This window comes from Phoca vitulina, unplaced genomic scaffold, assembly GCF_004348235.1.
Source record: "Phoca vitulina isolate PV1807 unplaced genomic scaffold, GSC_HSeal_1.0 scaffold20, whole genome shotgun sequence".
In the NCBI taxonomy this organism is placed as follows: Eukaryota; Metazoa; Chordata; class Mammalia; order Carnivora; family Phocidae; genus Phoca; species Phoca vitulina.
In genome coordinates this window covers 30,787,212-30,807,927 of record NW_022589723.1, presented here as the reverse complement: position 1 = coordinate 30,807,927, position 20,716 = coordinate 30,787,212, and the positions used below count along the sequence as shown (strand labels likewise).

The window sequence follows — 20,716 nt, the reverse complement described above, 5'->3', positions numbered from 1 at the left end:
CTGAGTAAACTCTGCCACATTTTGCTTAAGAAGAATGTTTATAAATATATTAATATTCTCTATTCCTTTAAGGGAAAGTGATGCAGGAGCTGGAGGCTTGGTGGGAGCTGTTCTCAAAAATCCCTCAGAATGTCAGCCCAAGTCTGGAAAGTGCTGTGAGGGGTGTTACAGGGGAGGACTACGGAGGGCGTGTTTGGTTGTGCCAAGAGGAAAAAAAATCTTGCCAAGCAAAGACAGTATACAAAGCGCTGTTCACCAAAGCCCCAAAGGGGTCCCCCAAAGCTTTACGTGGCGGAGAGAAAACGGTCCGCACCTGCTTCCTCCAGGAGGGCGCAAACTGAAGGCAGAGGCAGGTCCCAAGGAGTCAGGCGCCCCTGACTCGCATAATCTCTCCCTCGATGCCCGATCGAATAGGTGACCTAGAGCTGACCCAGCGGCAACTCGGACCTCTTCCCTGCACCCGCCGCCACCTCCAAGGCGGGCGCCGATTCCCAACCCGCAGGATGTACTGAGAGCGGTGCAGTCTCTCACCTTGGTCTCCATCTCGTCCTGTCGTCATGGTGACCGCCGAAGGCACGCAGCCCCGCCCCTTCCTCATAACGTGGCCCCGCCTCCTCCGAACCCGGAAGCGTGAGGCTCGCGCCCACTGCGCGGACAGTGCGGGAGGAGGGAGCGCGGCGGCCCAGGCTCGCCCGGCCGCGCGCCCCGCCCCTCGGAGGCCCGCCCTCCAGCTCGCCCCCACAGCCCGCTGCGCCTGCGGGTACTGAGAGCTCCGGCTGCTGGCGGTGACCCGGGCCCAGCCGCCGCCGCGGCCCGCGCCCCTGCTGGAGGGAAGAGCCGCCTTGGGGAGGAGGGAAAGGGACGTGGGGGAGGCCACGGCAGGTGAGGGGTGGGCGAGGCCCTGGGAAGCGGGGTGTGGGTGTGTGATGTGTACAGGCTTGCAGGTGGGTGTGTATGTAGTGTGCGCAGCTGCCTCCGTCGGTGTGACTTTGTTAGTGTGGCCCCTAGTGAGCTGGTCCATGTGACGATGCACGTGATCGTACGTCCGTGTGTGTGTGTGTGTGTGTGTGTGTCTGTGTCTGTCTGTCTGAGGTCGAGTTTGAGTTCATGGGTTGGTCGGTGTACCTGTGACCCTGCCTTTTTGAGGCTTTCACGGTGGGACTGGGAGAGGGTGGGGTCTGTGTTTGGATCATCTGGGGTGGGGGCGGGGGCGCTCGACCAGAGCGTACTGCTGTAATCTGGTCCTGGGGATACACTGCTGCAGCCCAGGAATATGTTCAACTTTTAAGAACTCTGAGCAGAAAGAAGCTAGCTATTTTTGAGATTGCACCTCAGCCTGAAAGTGACAAATGTCTTTGTCATTGCCAGGTGTGAGCCTTGTGAATGAGGGATGAGGAAAGTAGCAGGACTACAGTGTTTTGCTTTTCCCCTTCTGGCTTTCCTGGGGAGTTATAAATTCTGCATTTATGCTGCTGCTTTGTCTCCTCGTACAATGTTCCAGCTCCTGTTAGCAGAAAGACTGGAGACTAAGGAGTAACTTAATATCTGTGTGCAAATTTCCAAGAGCTTTTATCCCAAGACAGCACAAGATGAGGTGTCACAGAAGAAATGTCAAGTAGGCAGCTTTTCCTCCCATGAGGTTTAGACAATAATGGAATAAGTTCCTGAAGAAAAGAGGGATAAATCTCTCCCTGAAGAGATCTGAAAAAAGGATAGCTGTCTACTGGTGTGGTGAGTTATGGAGACTTGCATTTAAAAAGCCATTTGCATTGCCTAGAAACTCAGGTTCTAATAGTTACTTATTGCTGGTATTAATAATCACAGATTGTCCATATGTGGATCAACTACAGATTGAGGTAAAGGATCCAAAAACCTCTGACTAGTTAAGCTCATTATGTGACTTAAACATTTTTAAAGACGATTTCGTTGCTTGTAAACTGGCAGGTTCTGTCGAAACCCTGAAGAAAAAGTGCATGTAATTCTTGGTGCACACTCACAAGTGGCAATTTTATTGTCTAGCACCCTCAAGGGCCAGAGAGGACTGCGTGTCGAAAGCACTCCCTGAGGAGGGGTTTGTTTGGGCAAGATTAAGGCTGATCTTAAGGTGGGATCAAATTTTCCCACCAGCTCACGGTGAACAGGTGCTTTTGTTTTTGTGAAGAATTGAATTGCGAGAGAGCAAATCAGTGTTGAGTTCATGATCCGCATTCTTTCTTATTTAATACTGACCAGTTTGGTCACAATCTCGGTTAACCTTTTTTTTTTTTTTTGCCCCCTACAGAATGTTCCTCTTGTGACTTGGAAAAGTATACCCCTTTAGTGAATGAAAGAGAGCTAGGAGAACAAAATTCCTTTTCATACCACTCACAGCTGCTTTCCCTTTGCAGCAGTGAGCTTTTTTTTTTTTTTTACTTAAACGTCAGTTGGTCAGATGCAACATTTGGTGTCTATCTTACCTTTCATGTGCTGCTAGACTAGCACAAGTGTTAAAATCACTTGCCCCTACAAAAATTTAGTCACAGTTGGGTGGAATCTTTCCATCCAGTGAGATTAGTTATAAAATGTTATAAAACTGCGTTGGTTGTGAATAATACCGAGGACTGTGGTAAGGAACATCTTTCTACTTATTGCTGTGGGAAGAAGTGGATGACAGTGAATGTGTGTGCCTGTGTGTGATCTGTATGGTAGTTTGGTTTGTACATTGCAGCCGATTCGAAAACTGAATGATTTATCCCAAGTTTGGCAAATCTAGAAGATAACTGTCTGGTTTTAAGGAGCTTAACTGTTTTATAAACCTACTGAGTAGATTCAAATGGCTTAGATTTTTTTTAACATGTTAATGTTTGTTAAGAGAAAATGGATATGCAGAGAATGATTTTCTTTATTCCAGTATGAATTATAACTATGTCTGTGCACACTGATTTCAGCGTAAGACGGCTAATGATATTCTTGGTACTCTTTAGAACAACTTATGATTTTAACAAACTTTTCTAAAATTACCATCCTAGCTTTGAGAACAGACCATTATTATAATGTCAAGGTTGTAAATCAAGTTTAATAATGGATGTCTACATTTACCATCTCCTTGGGGTTTAGTTTAGTAACCCCCTAAGGTTAGAGGTAACTGTTAAAAGACTGTTGAATTCCCTGTACTTCTAAGACAGGAGATGTGGGGAGCCAAAAAGGAAGAGTTTCATTGGGTTTAGAGTCCCCAGCTCCTGGCCAGTCCAAAGAAGCCCTCCTTCCCCCCCCCCCCGCCAAATGACAGTTCAGAGTCAGCCCAGGAGTTAAGTCTTATGGTCTTGAACACATCCCACACCAAATTAGGAAATCCAGACTTGCCCTGGGGGTAGAGGACAGGATGAACAGCAAGTATTTGAATCCTTCCAAACCAGTGGGTGGAAGTTCCTCATTTGGCAATAAGAATCTGCAACAGGGAGCTATAATTTCAGGTTCCTATTATGACATAACACAGATGCCTGAGCAAAGAGGGGCAGCCTTTCAATTGGAGATGCCGAGCCAGTCCAAAGCTCTTAGAGGGCTGGGTCAGAAGGGACTCTAGGATTGCCTGATCCAGTCTTCTTAGGACATAGTCATCCATTTTGTCAATGGATAATGCATGCTCTGTGCCAAGCACTGGTCTAGGCTTTGGAGATACAGTGGTGAAACAGTCATAGATGAGAAAACAAGCCCAAAGAGGGTCAGTGACTTTTCCAAGGTCACAGAGCTATAAAAGCTAGAAGTCACTAACCTCACGACAGAAGACCACATATTTTTTCTAAAGACACATGTTTTGTTGCTCGATACAGTGCCTTCAAATCTATTCTGGTATTTTATCATAGATCTTTCAGAGGAGGTTATATGACTTTGAATCACACCAAGGTGAACAACAAATTTTCCTGTATTTTGCATTAAGAACAAATGTGAAGTTCTGAAGTTATGTTCCACTAGAGTTAGATTTATGGCATTTTGTGAAGTGATCGGGAGGCAGGCTTACATTACCTCCTTCCCCTAGTGTGGACTGTTTCCTATAATTCTGTATCTTTGTTAAAATAGATTCGTAAGATATTGCAACACAGATATTCCTAAGATACTGTCAACAGAGTTTGCAATCATTGAACTAGGACAGGCAGTCTGATACCAGAGAAGACTCCCCTGCCTCTGGTCCTAGCTCTGCAATAGCCATGAGATCTCTGGAAAGTCATTTAAATTTTCTAGACTGGATTCTTCATCTGGAGGAACTAAGGGAGTTAGAGTCGTCATCTCTCAGGGCCCCTTCCTGCTCTATGACTATAGGATTTCACCAAACTGTTTTCTCTAGCTTAAGTATATACTTAAGAGGTAAAATAGTCCATTTCCTTGGTTTTACCGTTTAAAGTATTGTTGGTATAGCGAGACCAGACTCTACATTTAGTTCTGATGTAAACATGAATTCTTGACATGAAACATCACATGCTTTTATTTCAGGGTTAACCTCCATTTCAGCTAATCATGGGAGAGATTAAAGTCTCTCCTGATTATAACTGGTTTAGAAGTACAGTTCCCCTTAAAAAGGTATGTATGGTTTTACTACACCTCTTATTTGCAAAATCTTGTGTTGTTTTTGTTTGTGACTGAGATGTTACGCCTTAGTAGTGTTTGAGAGTAAAGGTTATTGCCAAGTATCGTGACTGTGGGTTGCAGAGCATAAAGTTCACCTCTTCTTTGTCAAGTGCAATCAACTTTTGAGACTCATTCAAGAGTAAAAGTGGGTATAACTATACTCATTATTTTATAATTGCTTTTCTGTATCCAAGCAAGCAGGAATATGTGTACTCTGTTTAGTGGAAAGCTTGCAGTAACAGCAACTACATAGTAAGTGCAGTCAGATTCTGTTATAAAGCCTTTTCCTGTTCCTCGGATTTAAGATTTACATTGGGTCACGTTATAGGTCCTCTGTTTGCAATGGTAGTCATTTTCAGGAAACCTTATTTGCCTGGGATGTCCAAAACCCTAAGCACTTATATTGAAGTTTGACTGTTGACTCTGAGTCCCTAATTCATCGCAAATGTTTGGGGATCACACTAGACAAAAGCTAGTTAAGCCACAGAGCAAAATCTTTGCTGATCCCTTTGCAGAAATATGAGAGTACTATGATCTGAAAATCTTCTATGTCTCTGTTATTACCATTTTGTCAGAGTAGACATCTGTGGAAGTACCATGCAGGTTTGAATTAATAACAGAACTATTCTCCATATAGAATTTGAGATACAGTTCTCCAAGTATACACACAATATCTGCTATGTAACTGGCAGTGTTGTAGGAAGTCCCCAGATACCTTATTTAATTCTTCCAACGGATTAATAAAGTGGGTAGTGATGCCCATTTCACAAATGAGAAAACCGAGGTCCAGAGAGGTTAACATGTTAAAGGTCACACAGCCTGGTAGGATCTGGATTATAATCAAATTAATCTGGCTTCAAAACCAGAAGTACTTGACTGCTTACCAAAAGGAGCCTCCCTTCCTTCTTGTTCCCTGGGAAACACTGCCCATGCTAAAAGATAATTGGCTCCAGGGGTCCCTCTACCTTGTCCCATCTCCTCAAGTAACTCATGTGAGCTCCTCTTGACGGGCTCACTTTCTCAGCAAGCTGATCACCAGACCCAAAACAACCCAAACTTATCGAAATGTTCTTAGAAGTAGTTACAGCAAGTAGTTTCATTGATGTAACTTTCTCCAGCGGTCAGGTCTGGTGCCGGAGTCATGATAAGTTTGCTTGAAATTTTGTGGTGCTAGATTTTAAACTATCAAAGAGATACTGTGTCTTCAAAATTATCAAATAGAATTTTGACATTTGCCATTCAGAGAACTCTGAGAACATTGAAGTGATAAACTTATTCCAAATGGATTATTGAAATAATTTCCTAGAAAATTTTAGAGATCTGAATATCTTATCTCATATGAATGTTATTACTACAAGATTGGGATTTACTGTGTGTACCGTCAAAAGCCATTAAGAGATTTTTACCACAATCATAGCAAAAACAAACAACCCCAAAAAACAATGAAAAGCAAAATTGTGAGTGGCAAAATACAAAGGGCAAAAACGTGAGTATGAGATATTATCGTCATCATCCGTGACCTGGGGAAGTCCAAAAGGGAATTGTTAGGGTCCTCTGGACTTTACCTTGCCCCATTTGTCTGCTCCCAGTGATGCCCATGATCCCAGTGTGTTGCCATCCGCAGTGATACCATGGGCCCACAGCACTGCCAGCTAGGAGCTCTCAGAAAATAGAACCTGGAGGCCTTGAATCTTGTAATGTAAAAGTAGGATAAATATTGATTTGCACTGGCAAAAGTTCAGGCAGTTAATGTACTTTTTCAAATCCCACCAAAAAGTCAGCCAAAGAAAACAAAAAGTAAACGATCATGCAGTGAATAATACTAATATCTAACACTCACTGAACCCAAAATACCTGCCAAACTCAGCGGTGAGCACTTGACTTGTCTCAGCTCATTTAATGCTCTTTTTTTTTCCCCTGTTGGGTTAAGAACCACTAATTCAGGAAGGTTTCTGAGGACCTTCCTGCTACCTACTCTCTTTTCCCAAGAAAGCCAGTTTTTCCCTGTGCCCAACCCCCACCCCTGACTGGTTTGAAACATTCTTTCAGGACAGGGACACCTACGGCTGCCACGTCCTTCCTCTCTAGCAGAAGTCTCCCCCTTAGAGGCGTGGTCTGGATCAGGTTCCAGAAGCATCTCCTGAGTGGTACCATCTCTCCCTAGTTTGTCCGAGAGCCTGGAGTCTTTCCCCTCTGGACAGCGCTGGAGAATGACTCTGCAGATGGCCTCCTCCACACACACAGCCAGAAGTATGGGGGAGAAATAAGGTGCCCTATACAGAGTTTACTGTTTAATGGTAAACAAAATAGGCTTCATAGAATCATGGATGGAAAAGAAAATTAAAACCTGATTTAAAAAAAAAAAAAAAGCAGCTCTTTGGAAGAGTATGAAGCAATTCTGTGTAATATGTTAGCACTGAAGAGGGAAAAAGAGACCAAGGCAGTTTATTATACATGCTAGTCTGGTGTGATCCCCAGGGTACCCTGTAACACAACCAAGACAGTGGCATTAAAATTGTCAGAGAAATTATAGTGTGAAGTAACAATATAAAACCAAATCCATAAGGTTTTCCATTTTTTTTCTTACAACTTTCCCTCCAGATTATCGTGGATGATGATGATAGTAAAATATGGTCGCTGTATGATGCAGGCCCCAGAAATATCAGGTGTCCTCTGATATTTCTTCCCCCTGTCAGTGGAACTGCAGATGTATTTTTCCGGCAGATTTTGGCTTTGACTGGATGGGGTTACCGGGTTATAGCTGTAAGTATTATTGATTCAGTATGACAGTTCGAGTCCACATTTCGTGGGGGTTTTTGTATGTGTGTGCTTCTGTTTCTGATTAACTATAGTAATGGGCTTTTTTTTTTAAATTGAAGGAAGATACTGTTTTCCTTTTTTTAAATGTGAAATGAAACCTTTTGAAGGAGGGCGGCACAGTACACGGACATACAGAGAAGCAGAGGGGACAGACCTCTGTGGAAACCTCTGTGCCCCGCTTTTATGTACATTCTATTTAAGTCTGAACAGTAGGAAGCATTGGCCTTGTTTACAGATAAGGAAATGGAGGTCCAGGCCATTTGGGGGATCGTGGCGGGTCATGGCCACGAGGTGGTGGACGGAGAACAGGCCTGAGTCTTCTGACTCCATTTCCCTTCCTAGTTCATTACTCCGATGCCTCCAGGGGAGCTGAACGTGCACTATTTACACAGCAAAGGGGTCTGCTAACCCTCAGGTGACTGAAAGCTTGCTTTAATGTAAGTCTTCAACAGTTGAGATGAGGTTTATTAATTATAATGCCCATGCCCTCAGCACTTGGTTAAGAAGTTTTTTGTTTCTAATTGTTATTTTATTACTGAGTTTGAAGTACATCTAGTTTCCCGTTGATCATTCTCGAGTCTCTTCTGGGAGAACAGTGTAGGCGAGGAAGGCGCTGTTGTGACTAGTTTTGTGGCATACTCCGACTGTGTAACAGTGAAGGCTGGTCTCCTAACTTCCCAGGAAGGAGAGACTCTTTGGCTTTGAGCTGGCAGTTGTTTCTGGAAGCTGGAATAGTAACACCTAAACAGGTCTCCCTGTGGGAGTATTGCTGTTACTATTTTATTTACTGTCTGAAGGAGAGAAAACTCGGACCAGCTCTCTTCTCTTGGAAGGTAACTGAGAATTCTGCTGGGTTTACCACCAACTAGGGCCACACAAAACAAATCCCAGTTCTTCCTCCTGACAGCCCTTTGGAGAAAACTAGTTATGATCAGCACCGCCTGCTGCCTTCCCCCAAGGTCTTTTCTTCTCTGGCAAAATTCTCCACATTCTTTCATCATTCCTCATGGTGTGTCTTGAGTCTCTGCAACATAATCCTGCCTTGTTCTGGGTATTTATAAATTCCTCTTGATGGACAGCATTTCGGGAGAGCAAAATGGCAAGCACACTCATCCCAGTCCTCTGCAGCCTAGGACACGATAGTACCTTTCCTGGTGGCCGCTGTTGATCAGCCGGGCACAGGAGACCGACCACAGGCGTCTCTCCCACTTGAGAGCACCGTCTGAAGCTGACTGTGCTTATTACTCCAAACTGGAAGGTCATGATGGCTTGGCCTTCGGGATGGAAATTCTTCTTGCCCTCAAGCTTCTTGACGTGGGATTTCCTAATTTCATTAGCTAGAGAATGAATAAAGAAAAGGCCAGGTGTGCCTGGCTGGCTCAGTCAGTGGAGCGTGTGACTCTTGATCTCGGGGTTGTGGGTTGAGCCCCATGCTGGGTGTAGAGATTACTTAAAAATAAAATCTTTAAAAAAATGAAGGGCGCCTGGGTGGCTCAGATGGTTAAGCATCTGCCTTTCAGCTCAGGTTGTAGTCCCAGGATCGAGCCCCATGTTGGCCTCTCAGCTCAGCAGGGAGTCTGCTTCTCCCTCTCCCTCTGCCTCTTCCCCTACTTGTGCTCACTCTCTCTCAAAGAAATAAATAATCTTAAAAAGAAATTTAAAAAATGAAATAAAATAGAAAAGGCCAATAGTGTCTTCAAAGTTATTTTGTCCTTATGCGCCTAACTCCATGAAATTTTAAAACTTATTAGATACTTGTTAGTATCTCACAGTTAAAAGGCATAGGCCCCTTTTCTCATTTAAATTTTTATTGCGATAACTATAGATTCACATGCAGTTGTCAAAAAATAATACAGAGATATCCCTTTTATTCTTTGCCCAGTTTCTCCCAATGGTAACATTTTACAAAACTATATTAGGATATCATAACCAGGGTATTCATATTAATACAATCCACTGATCTTATTCAGATTTCCAGTTTTACTTGTACTCAGTTGTATATGTATGTGTGTGTGTCTGTGTGTTAAGTGGTATACAATTTTATCACCTATCTAGGGCATAGATATCTATAAATTAAAGGCTTCATAAAAATATCTTCTTGGGGCACCTGGGTGGCTCAGTCGCTAAGCATCTGTCTTTGGCTCAGGTCATGATCTGTGAGTCCTGGGATCGAGCCCCATATGGGTATGGGGCTCCGTGCTCCACATTGACTGGGGAGTCTGCTTCTCCCTCTCCCTCTGCATGCTTTTCCCCCTGCTTGTGCTCTCTCTGTGTCAAATAAATATAAAAAAAATCTTAAATAAAAAATAAATTTAAAATAAAATTGAAAAATATAGCATCTTCTTTCTTTTCTATCATCTGATTCAAATTCTCAAATTTTCTGCTAGGGAGAGGCTGTTGTTCTCCATCCTGTCAGAATAGTGGAATCTTATCCACAAATGAAATTTTTAATAGTAAAAGTAACATAATTACATCAAATCTAAAATTATCCTATTATATACATGGCAGTATCTATTCCAGCGATTTGTTAATGACAAAATGAATCTAAGTGCTTAAAACAACCAGCCTGTCAGGCAGCTTTTACTTATTATTAAAGAGAGGGGAATTCTTAGGTGACAAGCTAGAATCCCCTCAAAAGGAGTTAGTGACTTGTGTTTCTTTTCCTCCTCCTCATCAGCATTCATAGGCTACTTAGGGTCAAGCACCATACTTTTTTGGTCACAAATAAAAGTACAAGAAATCAGATAGAATGACTACTAAGTCAATTAAAAAAGAGGAACAATTTTATTGAACACTCCCTTCAAGTCATACTGCCAAAAAGAGAGGGAATTCTCCCTAGACAGAATTTTATTTAGAGCCATAGTTTATAATTAAGTTGGATTTAAGGGCAAACAGTATTTCTTTACTTGGAAGGGTTCGGCCCTATTCATCCATGAACCTCAGAGTTTCTTAGCTATTTGGAAAGGAAATAGATGTGAATTGAAATTGTTATTCACATAATATCACTAGTGTGCTATTCTTTTCTTAAATTGGTCTGTTAGGTAAAATGTGAATTTGAAAGTTTAGAAGAAGGTGAGAGCTTATTTTCACATAGTTTGAATAAGGAGCAGAGCTTGAGCAAATGAGAAATGCTATTATGGGAGTCCTAAATTTTTCATATATATATTGTTATTGTTATTATTTCAGTTGCAGTATCCAGTTTATTGGGACCATCTCGAATTCTGTGACGGATTCAGAAAACTTTTAGACCATTTACAACTGGATAAAGTGAGTCCCCTAAAACTAATTATTTAAATGTGATTTTAAGGCAACATTTACATTGTAAAGGCTGGTGTTGTCTTTCTTTTGTTTTTTAAAAGATAGTTTTTTTGAGATATAATTTACATACCATACAATTTACCCTTTTAAAGTGTGTGAGTATGGTTTTTAATATATTCACAGATGGGTGCAACCATCACCACAGTCAACTTTAGGACATTTTTTTTCACCGCAAAAAGAAACCCCATTTCGTTAGCAGTCACTCCTCACCCTTCCTCCCACTGGCCTTGGCAACTTACTCTACTTTCTGCCTGTGTAAATGTACCCTTTCTGGGTATTTTATATAAATGGAATCATGCAATATTCATCTTTTCTAACTGACTAATTTAGTGTAATGTTTGCATGGATCATCTAAGTAGTAGCCTGTGTCAGTACTTCGTATTCCTCTTTATGGTCTGATACTATCCCATGTGTAGGTGTACCACATTTTATTTAGCCATTTGTCAGTTGATGCACGTTTGGATTGTTGCCATTGTTTGGCTATTAGAAATAACACTGCTCCGAACATTCATGTACAGGTTTTTGTGTGGACATATGTTTTTGGTTCTCTTGCGTATGTACCTAGGAGTAGAATTACCAAATCATAGTTTTCTTAAACATAAATTATGGGACACTTGGGTGGCTCGGTTGGTTAAGCATCTGCCTTCGGCTCACGTCATGATCCCGGGGTCCTGGGACCAAGCCCCATATCGGCTCCCTGTTCAGCGGGGATCCTGCTTCTCCCTCTCCCTCTCCCTCTGCCTGCCGTTCCCCCTGCTTGTGCTCGCTCTCTCTCTGACAAATAAATAAATAAAATCTTAAAAAAAAAAAGATTCTTTAAAAAAAAATTAAGTGGTTTCATTTTCTAGTGCAATCTGTAGATAATATTTTTTTTTAAAGATTTTATTTATTTATTTGACAGACCGAGAGAGAGGGAACACAAGCAGGGAAAATGGGAGATGGAAAGGCAGACTCCCCGCTGAGCAGGGATCCCAGTGTGGGGCTTGATCCCAGGACCCTGAGATCATGACCTGAGCCAAAGGCAGATGCTTACCAACTGAGCCACCTAGGCGCCCTGATAATATTTTTTTTTAACTTGTATTTGTATACACAAATTGTTTTCTTGACAGGATGTATATAAATTGTATTTAATTACAATATTTCCTGTATGTTGAACTGCTGTAGATATTTCATCTAATGACTAGTGATGACATTATATTCTGTGGTTGGTGATAACTAAAACAACTTTTTTGGGGGGTATTTATGTTCAGGATTGATTATTTTAGTATCCTTCTTGTGTTTGTTTGCAATTAGGTTCATCTTTTTGGGGCTTCTTTGGGAGGCTTTTTGGCTCAGAAATTTGCTGAGTATACACACAAATCTCCCAGAGTCCATTCCCTCATCCTCTGCAATTCCTTCAGTGACACCTCTATCTTCAACCAAACTTGGACTGCAAACAGGTAAGAATGTAAACATTTGGCCAAAATTATGATTTTTGCTCTGTGGAATTTTTAAAATGTTGACTTTTGGGTATTTTTTTTGTTGTTGCACTAAGGAGCAGGGGGTAGCAGTTATATCTGCTTCTATCTTCTGAAACTACCCTGGCTTTTAAAATTAGAAACAATCAGGGGCGCCTGGGTGGCTCAATCGGTTAAGTGGCTGCCTTCGGCTCAGGTCATGATCCCAGGGTCCTGGGATTGAGACCCGCATCGGGCTCCCTGCTTGGCGGGGAGCCTGCTTCTCCCTCTCCCTCTGCCTGCCTCTCTGTCTACTTGTTCTCTCTCTCTATCTCTCTGTCAAATAAATAAAATCTTTAAAAAAAAAAATTAGAAACAATCAGGGTGCCTGGGTGGCTCAGGTGGTTAAGCGTCTGCCTTCGGCTCAGGTCATGATCCCAGGGTCCTGGGATCCAGCCCGCATCCGGCTCCCTGCTCAGCAGGGAGCCTGCTTCTCCCTCTGCCTCTGCCTCTTTCTCTGTCTCTCATGAATAAATAAATAAAGTCTTAAAAAAAAAAAAGAAACAATCAGAGGCACCTGGGTGGTGTGGGTGGTGCAGTCAGTTGAGCTTCCACCTCTTGGTTTGTTTGTTTGTTTTTATTTATTTGACAGAGAGAGACACAGCAATAGAGGGAACACAAGCAGGGGGAGTTGGGGAGGGAGAAGCAGGCTTCCCGGTGAGCAGGGAGCCCGATGCGGGGCTCGATCCTAGGACCCTGGGATCATGACCTGAGCCGAAGGCAGACACTTAACGACTGAGCCACCCAGGTGTCCCCCAACTGTTGATTTTGGCTCAGGTCATGATCCCAGGATTGTGAGATCAAGCCCTGCTTCGGGCTCTGTGCTCAGCGTGGTGTCTGCTTGAGATTCTTTATCCCTCTGCCTCTGCCCCTCTCACTCGTTCTCTCTCTCTCTCAAATAAATAGATAAATCTTTATAAATAACATTAGAAACAATCACCTTTGCAAAAGAAAAGAATGGAATGAACTCTGAATTCAGCTATTTCTATTACTCTGAATTATTGTTTAGCTTTGTTTAAGGTAGTCATGCTCTTACAGTTTCTCTTCAGTGCCTGTATAACTAATACAGAGTTCTGCTTGTTCCACTTACTATTTTGTGTAAACAGTGCTATCTATTGATTGTCACAGTTTCTTTGGGCATTTGGCTTCCCCCAATTTTTCATCATGTTCTACTGTAAATCTTTGTACAAATTACTTTTTTTCCTTCCCTTTCTGGGTTATTTCCTTGAGATGTGGCTCCAAAAATAGAGGGAATAGAACATTTAGTCTGTCAGCAGACGTTTTGCACATCATGACACGTTAACAGTAGTCAGCTTCCAGAATGATGGAAATGGTGGAACGCTCTGTGGGGCAGCCAGTGGGGTGCTTGTTTCCTTTGAGCCATCCTCTCATTGAAGATACCATTTTAAGTAGTTCAATCAGTATCTAATAGTACCTTAAAGCTGACTTAATGTGGTTTCTTTCATTGCTAGCGAGGCTAGGCCCTACCCTAAAACATGGTAAACATGAGTAAACATACCTGTATGATCAAGTTGATTTTCACAGAATGCTATAGGTAAACATTGTTTCCATGGTTTTCACATCTCTTTAAAATTGTAGGGGCACTTGGCTGGCTCATTTGATAAACCGTGCGACTCTTTATTTCTGGGTCATGAGTTTGAGCCCCACATTGGGCGTATAGCTTACTTAAAAAAAAAAAAAAATTGTACTCTGTTCTTTTTAAACGCTTCTCCTGATGTTATCTCAGTAGTTTGCTGAGCAATTGTGCAACAATACATTAGCTACAAATAGTTCATGTCCAGACAAGGCACTAAAGCTCATTGATTATTTTTGATGATTTTAATGTTGTTTTAATTGTCAGAAGCCAAGACTGCCCCTACTTTGTGCTCCTCCTGCATGTGAGCTGCATTTTGCCAGGTATCTGAGTGCTTGCTGCACGCCACACACTGAGGCGGCAGGGGCAGGCGAAGCCGGCAGGGTCTGCCTATTGGCTGCAGAAGGTACTCGGCAGCAGCGCCTTGAGAAGACAGGGAAGCTGTAGGGGGCGGGATGGAGAAAAGTAATGAAAGGTGACCAGCTGGCCTTGTGAGGGAAGCTCAACTTCCAACAAGCATTCCGTGGAGAACACGCATCAGAAGGTAGTCTGCTCCTTTTAGAAGTCATTTTCAGCAGAGGTTTAGAGAAAGTAGTTTTTACCCTACATAATGGCTCTCAACATTTGTAATTAATGGAATAAATACCAACTAAAAATCACATATAGAAATTCATAGATTGAATTGCTTTGAATTAGCCCAGTTGAATCTACTAGTAGCAAACTTCGGGACGTACGATAACTCTTTCATTTTGCTGTTTTGAAATATCAGTCATTCAAAGGTGATATAAACCTGAAGGTTGACAACATCTTAAGTTTTCAGTTTTCTTTCTTTTTTTTTTTTTAAGATTTATTTACTTATTTTAGAGGGCGGGGAGGGGGAGAGGGAGAGGGAGAATCTCCAGCAGACTCCCTGCTGAGCACAGAGCCCAAGGCGGGGCTGGATCCCACAACCCTGAGATCGTCACCTGAGCCAAAATCAAGAGCTGGCCACTTAACTGACTGAGCCATACAGGTGCCCCAAGTTTTCAGTTTTCTAAAGGAAATAGAAGCCAATTGGGGTGCCTGGGTGGCTCAGTCGTTAAGCGTCTGCCTTCGGCTCAGGTCATGATCCCAGGGTCCTGGGATCGAGCCCCGCATCGGGCTCCCTGCTCAGCGGGAAGCCTGCTTCTCCCTCTCCCACTCCCCCTGCTTGTGTTCCCTCTCTCGCTGTGTCTCTCTGTCAAATAAATAAATAAATAAAATTAAAAAAAAAAAAAGGAAATAAGGCCAATTAGTTAAAAAAAAAAAAAATCTTAGAATTATCAAAATGTCTACCTTGGTAAAGATATTTGAAATACTGCTTTATAATTATTCTAAATTCTCAAATAAAACATTAATCATATTAAACCATAACTCTTTGGGAGCATGGGAAAATATATATAAAAATAAGATGCTTCAAGAACAGCTTTTTGAAAGAAAGACTAGGTCTTTTTATCTTTAGATCCTAAGTACCAGCTAATACAAAGCTTCAGTATCAAATGAATATTCGCTATTTTTGTGTAGTCTTACAGATTTAAATGATCAGGTCTTTGTTTTACAGCTTTTGGCTGATGCCATCATTTATGCTCAAAAAAATTGTTCTCGGAAACTTTTCATCTGGCCCAGTGGACCCTATGATGGCTGATGCTATTGATTTTATGGTGGACAGGGTAAGGATCATGGCATTGGAATGGGGACACCTTGTACTAGGAATTTTCATGTCTCCTTGGTTCCTGATGATATATCTGTCTCATTGAGTATGTATTAGAGATGTTTGTTAAGATGTTTCCATATTTACTTTAATATGCCCAACAGATGTTACTGCTGGTAAGTAATTCATCAGAATCACTTGTGGGGAGCTTTTAAAAATACAGATTCCAGGAACACCTGGCTGGCTCAGCTGGTAGAACGTATGACTCTTAATCTCGGGGTCATGAGTTCAAGCCCCACGTTGGAAGCAGAGCCTACATTAAAAAAAAAAAAAATACGGATTCCAAGCCCTCACCAGCTCATTGAACTGGAATCCCTGGGCATTGGGTATGGGTATTTGTATTTTTACTCTACAGACTTCCCCCTCCTCCTCCCCGAGGGGAGTCTGAAGTAGCAGGTCTGCAGACTTACATTTAGGGGCTATGGGACTAGGTGATTTTTTTGAGGTCTCTTTCAGCTCCAAAATCTCTTAAAATGTTGATCTGTCACTGTGGGGCTTTGGGAAGTGGCTTGCTGCCCACAGGCACCTGGTTGAAGAGGCAGTTCAGGGTGAGGGCTATTGAATGCCCCAGAATAGAACAACGCCACCAGCTGGGAGGCCCAGTGCTGGGCTCTCAGATACATTGTATTTCCTCACTGGTGATCTGGCCCACCACACATGCCACTTTTATAAGTGCAGATATTATCTGTGGATTTAATATAAATGTGAGGCACAAAATGAATTCATAAACTTTGCCTTTGTTTTTTCCTGCAGCTGGAAAGTTTGGGTCAGAGTGAACTGGCTTCAAGACTTACCCTGAATTGTCAAAATTCTTACGTGGAACCTCATAAGATTCGGGACATCCCTGTGACCATTATGGATGTAAGCTTCCTTTTAAGTAAAATAGATGCTTTACCTTTTTAAATGTATATTTCAAGAGCTTCCTCATAATTATTATAAAATTTTTCAGTGCGCCTCTTCAAATGCTGCCTTGGATTTCTTTTTTTTTTTTTTTACAACTGCTCCCCCCGCCAGCTTTTTCAGTTCTAAAACGATCAGTTTATTGCTTGTCCCATATTTTCCCTGGTAGGAATAACACCATTGAAATCAGAATAAACATAAACAAACATGGTAGTCCTCATCCATTTTGATGTATTTTTGCTATTGTCATCACCAGAGATTGCACTTTAGCTATTACACATCTGTGCAGCAAAGAAAAATTGCCTCACGGGGGGCAGAGAATCAAGAATTCCATAAAGTCTAATTAGCACAGAAGCTTGCTGCTTATATTTTTGAGTTGTGGTAAAATACACATAACGAAATTTACCATTTTAACCATATTTCAGTGTACAGCTCAGTGGCATGAAGTACATTTACAATGTTGTGAAACTGTCACCACCATCCATTTCCAGAACTTTCCATCATCCCAACCTGAAACTCTGTACCCATTAAACATTAGCTCACCAGTCCCTCCTCCTCCCAGACCCTGGTGACCAACATTATACTTTCTGTCTCCATGTATTCGACTATTCTATGCACCTCATGTCAGTGGAATCCCATAATATTTGTACGTCTGTGTCTGGCTTATTTCACTTAGCAGAATGTCTTCAAAGTTTATTCATGTTGTAGCATGTATTAAAGGCTGACTGATATTCTGTTATAGTGCATACCACATTTTATTTATCCAGTCATCTGTTGATGGGCATTTGGCTTATTCCACCTTTTGGCTATTATGAATCATTCTGCTCTGAGTATTGGTGTACAGATACCTGTTTGAGTATCCACTTTCACTTCTTTTGGGTCCATACCTAGAAGGGAAATTGCCGAGCCATATGGTGATTCTGTGTTTGACTTTTTGCAGAACCAGATAGCATCTTCCACAGCGGCTATACCATTTTACATTCCCACCAGCAGTGCCCGAGGGTTCCAGTCATTCCGTATCCTCCCCAACACTTGTTATTTCCTGTTTGTTGACGATGGCCATTCTAATGGATGCACAGTGGTATTTCATTGTGGTTTTGGCTTATTTTTTTAAATCATCTAACTATTTTGCCTCATAAATGGATGTATTGCTAAAATCAACATATTTTTAAGAATTGATTTTTGTCAGGAAATTATCCATTACAAGCACGTAAATAATAACTTCTCATTCTCCACTGTAATCTCTACATTTCGACATTTACCATGACACAGAACGAGCTTTTCAGTGCTCCTGGTAAAATATTTGGTCCTCACAGTGCATTTGCACTGCTTGCCCATCTTTCAAAGCTGAGCTCACCACTTGGGTACATGGTCGCTGAAAACTGTGTATAAGCTTTAGCACGTTGGAGATGCGTTTTGTGTGTGTGTGCTTCATTTTAAAAATTACTTTTTGTAAACTTGTTTGTATGTGTGCAAACATAAGTTTATATGGGCATTAAAAGATGTCTAGAATTACATACTCCAAACTGCTAACAGTGGCTCCCCCAGGAAAGGATCTGGACTTTTTCTTATACTCTTGAAAAGTTTTTTTTGGATTTTTTTTTTTCACTGAGCATATACCACTTATGTAACTGTTTTTAAGTAATAATAAAATGTAAAAAAATAAATAAATAAAAGTTCTTTTGGGATTTCAGTGATTTTTTTTTGAAATTAATTGGCATTCATTATTAATATTCTTTTAATTTAGTTAGCTATGTTTGAGGAGAAAAAATTCATGATAGACTTTTTCCCCTAGTGAATGCAAGAGACATTTGACAACAAAATCCGTAGCTTATGTTGGAGTTAGAAGTCACCAGGATGAGCAGGAGATGGCCCAGGCCGGCCAGGGGCTCAGCGGTGTCTCTTCACAAGCAAGAAATGCTTTGGGAGGCACTTTCTACAATGTGCAAAGAACAGATTAAAATACCGGTAGGCTTCAGCTTTGTGTTTTTTTTAAAGGTATTTGACCAGAGTGCACTTTCAACTGAAGCTAAAGAAGAAATGTACAAACTGTATCCTAATGCCCGGAGGGCTCACCTTAAAACAGGAGGCAATTTCCCATACCTGTGCAGAAGTGCAGAGGTGAATCTTTATGTACAGGTAAGTCCCAGCTTGGAAGCCAGAGCACTTTGAACCCGAAGTGTACGGTTTGAAACATAAAGCTTCTTTTTTTTTTTTTTTTTTTTGGTGGTGGAATAAGAGAACTACAGAATTCTCTGTAGGAATGAGGCATTCACTTGAAAAAGATGGTTTACGTTAATAATTTATAGCAGAATTCAAGTGGGTATATTAGAGACAGTCAAGTGACTCTGTGCCTACCATCTCTTTTCTAAGAACAGCAGGCCCGCACCCGAACATACTGAAGTAGCCACGTCCTGTGATGTGACCTTGCCTCCTGGATACAGTGAATTCAATCAGAGCAGGACACCTTCATGAAGCAACTTCTGATCCATTTTTAATGCATTAAAAAACACACGCAGGGGCAGGCACCTGGCTGGCTCGGTCAGAAGAGCATGCAACTCCCGATCTCGGGGTTGTGAGTTCGAGCCCATGTCGGGTATAGAGATTACTTAAATAAATAAAACTTAAAAAAAAAAAAAAAAAGCACACACACACGCAAAAACTAACAAAAACTGCCACTTCATCCTCTACCCAAATGGATATTAAAATAGCAGTGAGAAATTGTTGCTTTGGCAGTTTGGCAAGAAGTATCAAGAGCTTCAAAAACCAGTCACGTCCTTTGGTCCTGCCATCCATTTGTGGCAGTGATCCTAAGGAGAGGACCCTAAATTCAAAAAAACGTGATGCAGGGAGACAGTCATCATGGTCTCACTCAGAACCGCAGAGGATGGGAAGGACCTGAGTCGCAGCAGCAAAGCGGGAGGGTAAACACCTACTCACAGAGCAGCATGCCACCCTTTAAGATGTTCATGAAGAGTTTGTACGAACTTGGAGAGACCTGTCACGCAGTAAATAGGGAGCAAAGATCCCAAATTGTGGTTTTTCAAAATACTTCTTTGACTTTCCTGTGTTTTCCAGTTTTTCTCTAATCAGTCTGTGTTACTCTGTAATTTTAGAAGTATAAAACATTTATATGCTGTCGTGGCATTTAAAATAACGACTCTGTGTTTCTGCAGATCCACTTGCTACAATTCCATGGAACCAAATACGCGGCCATTGACCCGTCGATGGTCAGCGCTGAGGAACTGGAGGTGCAGAAAGGCAGCCTCAGCATCAGTCAGGAGGAGCAGTAGCTGAGGCCAGAGAGTTCTTGTCCAGTCAGCAGCGTGAGCGCCCGCCCGGCGGCCCCTCTGCTCCGTTGTCGGGTTCACCGGTTATCACTGTGTTTGGAAGTAGGACTGATTGTCATCTCTGTGACAGGCGGCAGCTCTTCTGAACCAGTGTAACTGTTCCCCCTTCGGTTTTTTTTTAGCTTTCGAATTTGAGGAAGTACTTTTGAAGACTCCCATTTTAAGAATTGTGAAAATTTTGCTACCAAAAGTCTTCTCACCACTGTGTTCTTAAGAGAATGTTGATTTCTGAGGTTTGGGATTTTGTGGGGTTTTTTTTTTTCCTTTTCTTTCCTCCTTTCTTTCTTGTTACGTTATTTGCTGTAAATGCTGCACATCCAGATTGTGTATCAGAAGGACATTGGTTATGTTTATGCTTTCTTGGTTGTAACTGTTACCAAGTGCCAAGGCTGTCTGTCACACCACCATTTGCTCTCCTGCAAAATCAACTACTTCTAATTTCCGGGTAAGCAGATCATTTTCAGTTTTATCTGTTGTCTTTCTAGCCATTACAGTCATTTGGAATAAAAATTCAATTTCAGTGAGTGGCTTTGGTGATTATTGTAGTTGCCCAACTGGGCTACATAGACATAGGACTTTCTGAGAAGCAGACCATGGTGTCGTTGGCCAATTCTTTGTGACATTAGGTAAGTTACTTAATCTCACTAAAGTGCAGTTTGCTCCTTGTAAAGTAACAGTAGCTCTTATTTATTGAGCTGTTAGTATGTGCCAGGCACTTTTCATACCTTCTTGTCTCCCCCTCAGTGGGAATCTCTCTTAAATCTCTTTTAAACTGTAAATTCCTATTTTTTTTTTCTTGCCATTAATTTGTTGAAGAAACAGGCTCATTTGCTCTACAGAATTCCCCACAGTCTGGATTTGGCTGATTGCAGCCTCACAGTGTCCTTTAACTTGTTTCTATGTCCCT

At 41.9% G+C, this 20,716-nt stretch overlaps 1 protein-coding gene across 2 annotated transcripts; it reads left to right on the top strand.

Annotated features, from left to right (window-relative positions):
- The first annotated feature begins 681 nt into the window (after nucleotides 1-681).
- On the top strand, nucleotides 682-20,327 carry SPG21 (SPG21 abhydrolase domain containing, maspardin). Of its 2 annotated transcripts, none has more exons than XM_032417698.1 (9): nucleotides 682-882; nucleotides 4,468-4,554; nucleotides 7,204-7,365; nucleotides 10,609-10,689; nucleotides 12,034-12,179; nucleotides 15,410-15,518; nucleotides 16,313-16,420; nucleotides 18,458-18,598; nucleotides 19,636-20,327. In XM_032417698.1, the coding sequence occupies exons 2-9, from the start codon at nucleotides 4,492-4,494 to the stop codon at nucleotides 19,750-19,752; spliced, it is 927 nt and encodes a 308-aa protein (XP_032273589.1). In that variant the 5' UTR covers nucleotides 682-882; nucleotides 4,468-4,491; the 3' UTR covers nucleotides 19,753-20,327. The 2 variants fall into 2 exon arrangements, with proteins under 2 accessions (XP_032273589.1, XP_032273590.1); XM_032417699.1 differs by lacking the exon at nucleotides 682-882 and adding an exon at nucleotides 1,232-1,731 and having other exon boundaries at nucleotides 19,636-19,752.
- The last annotated feature ends 389 nt before the right edge of the window (nucleotides 20,328-20,716 follow it).

Coding starts and splice junctions, on each gene's coding strand:
- SPG21 (XM_032417698.1), top strand. CDS start 4,492: ATGGGAGAGATTAAAGTCTCTCCTGATTATAACTGGTTTAGAAGTACA. Junction 7,366..10,608: donor GGGGTTACCGGGTTATAGCT/GTAAGTATTATT, acceptor TTATTATTTCAG/TTGCAGTATCCAGTTTATTG. Junction 15,519..16,312: donor TTGATTTTATGGTGGACAGG/GTAAGGATCATG, acceptor TTTTTCCTGCAG/CTGGAAAGTTTGGGTCAGAG.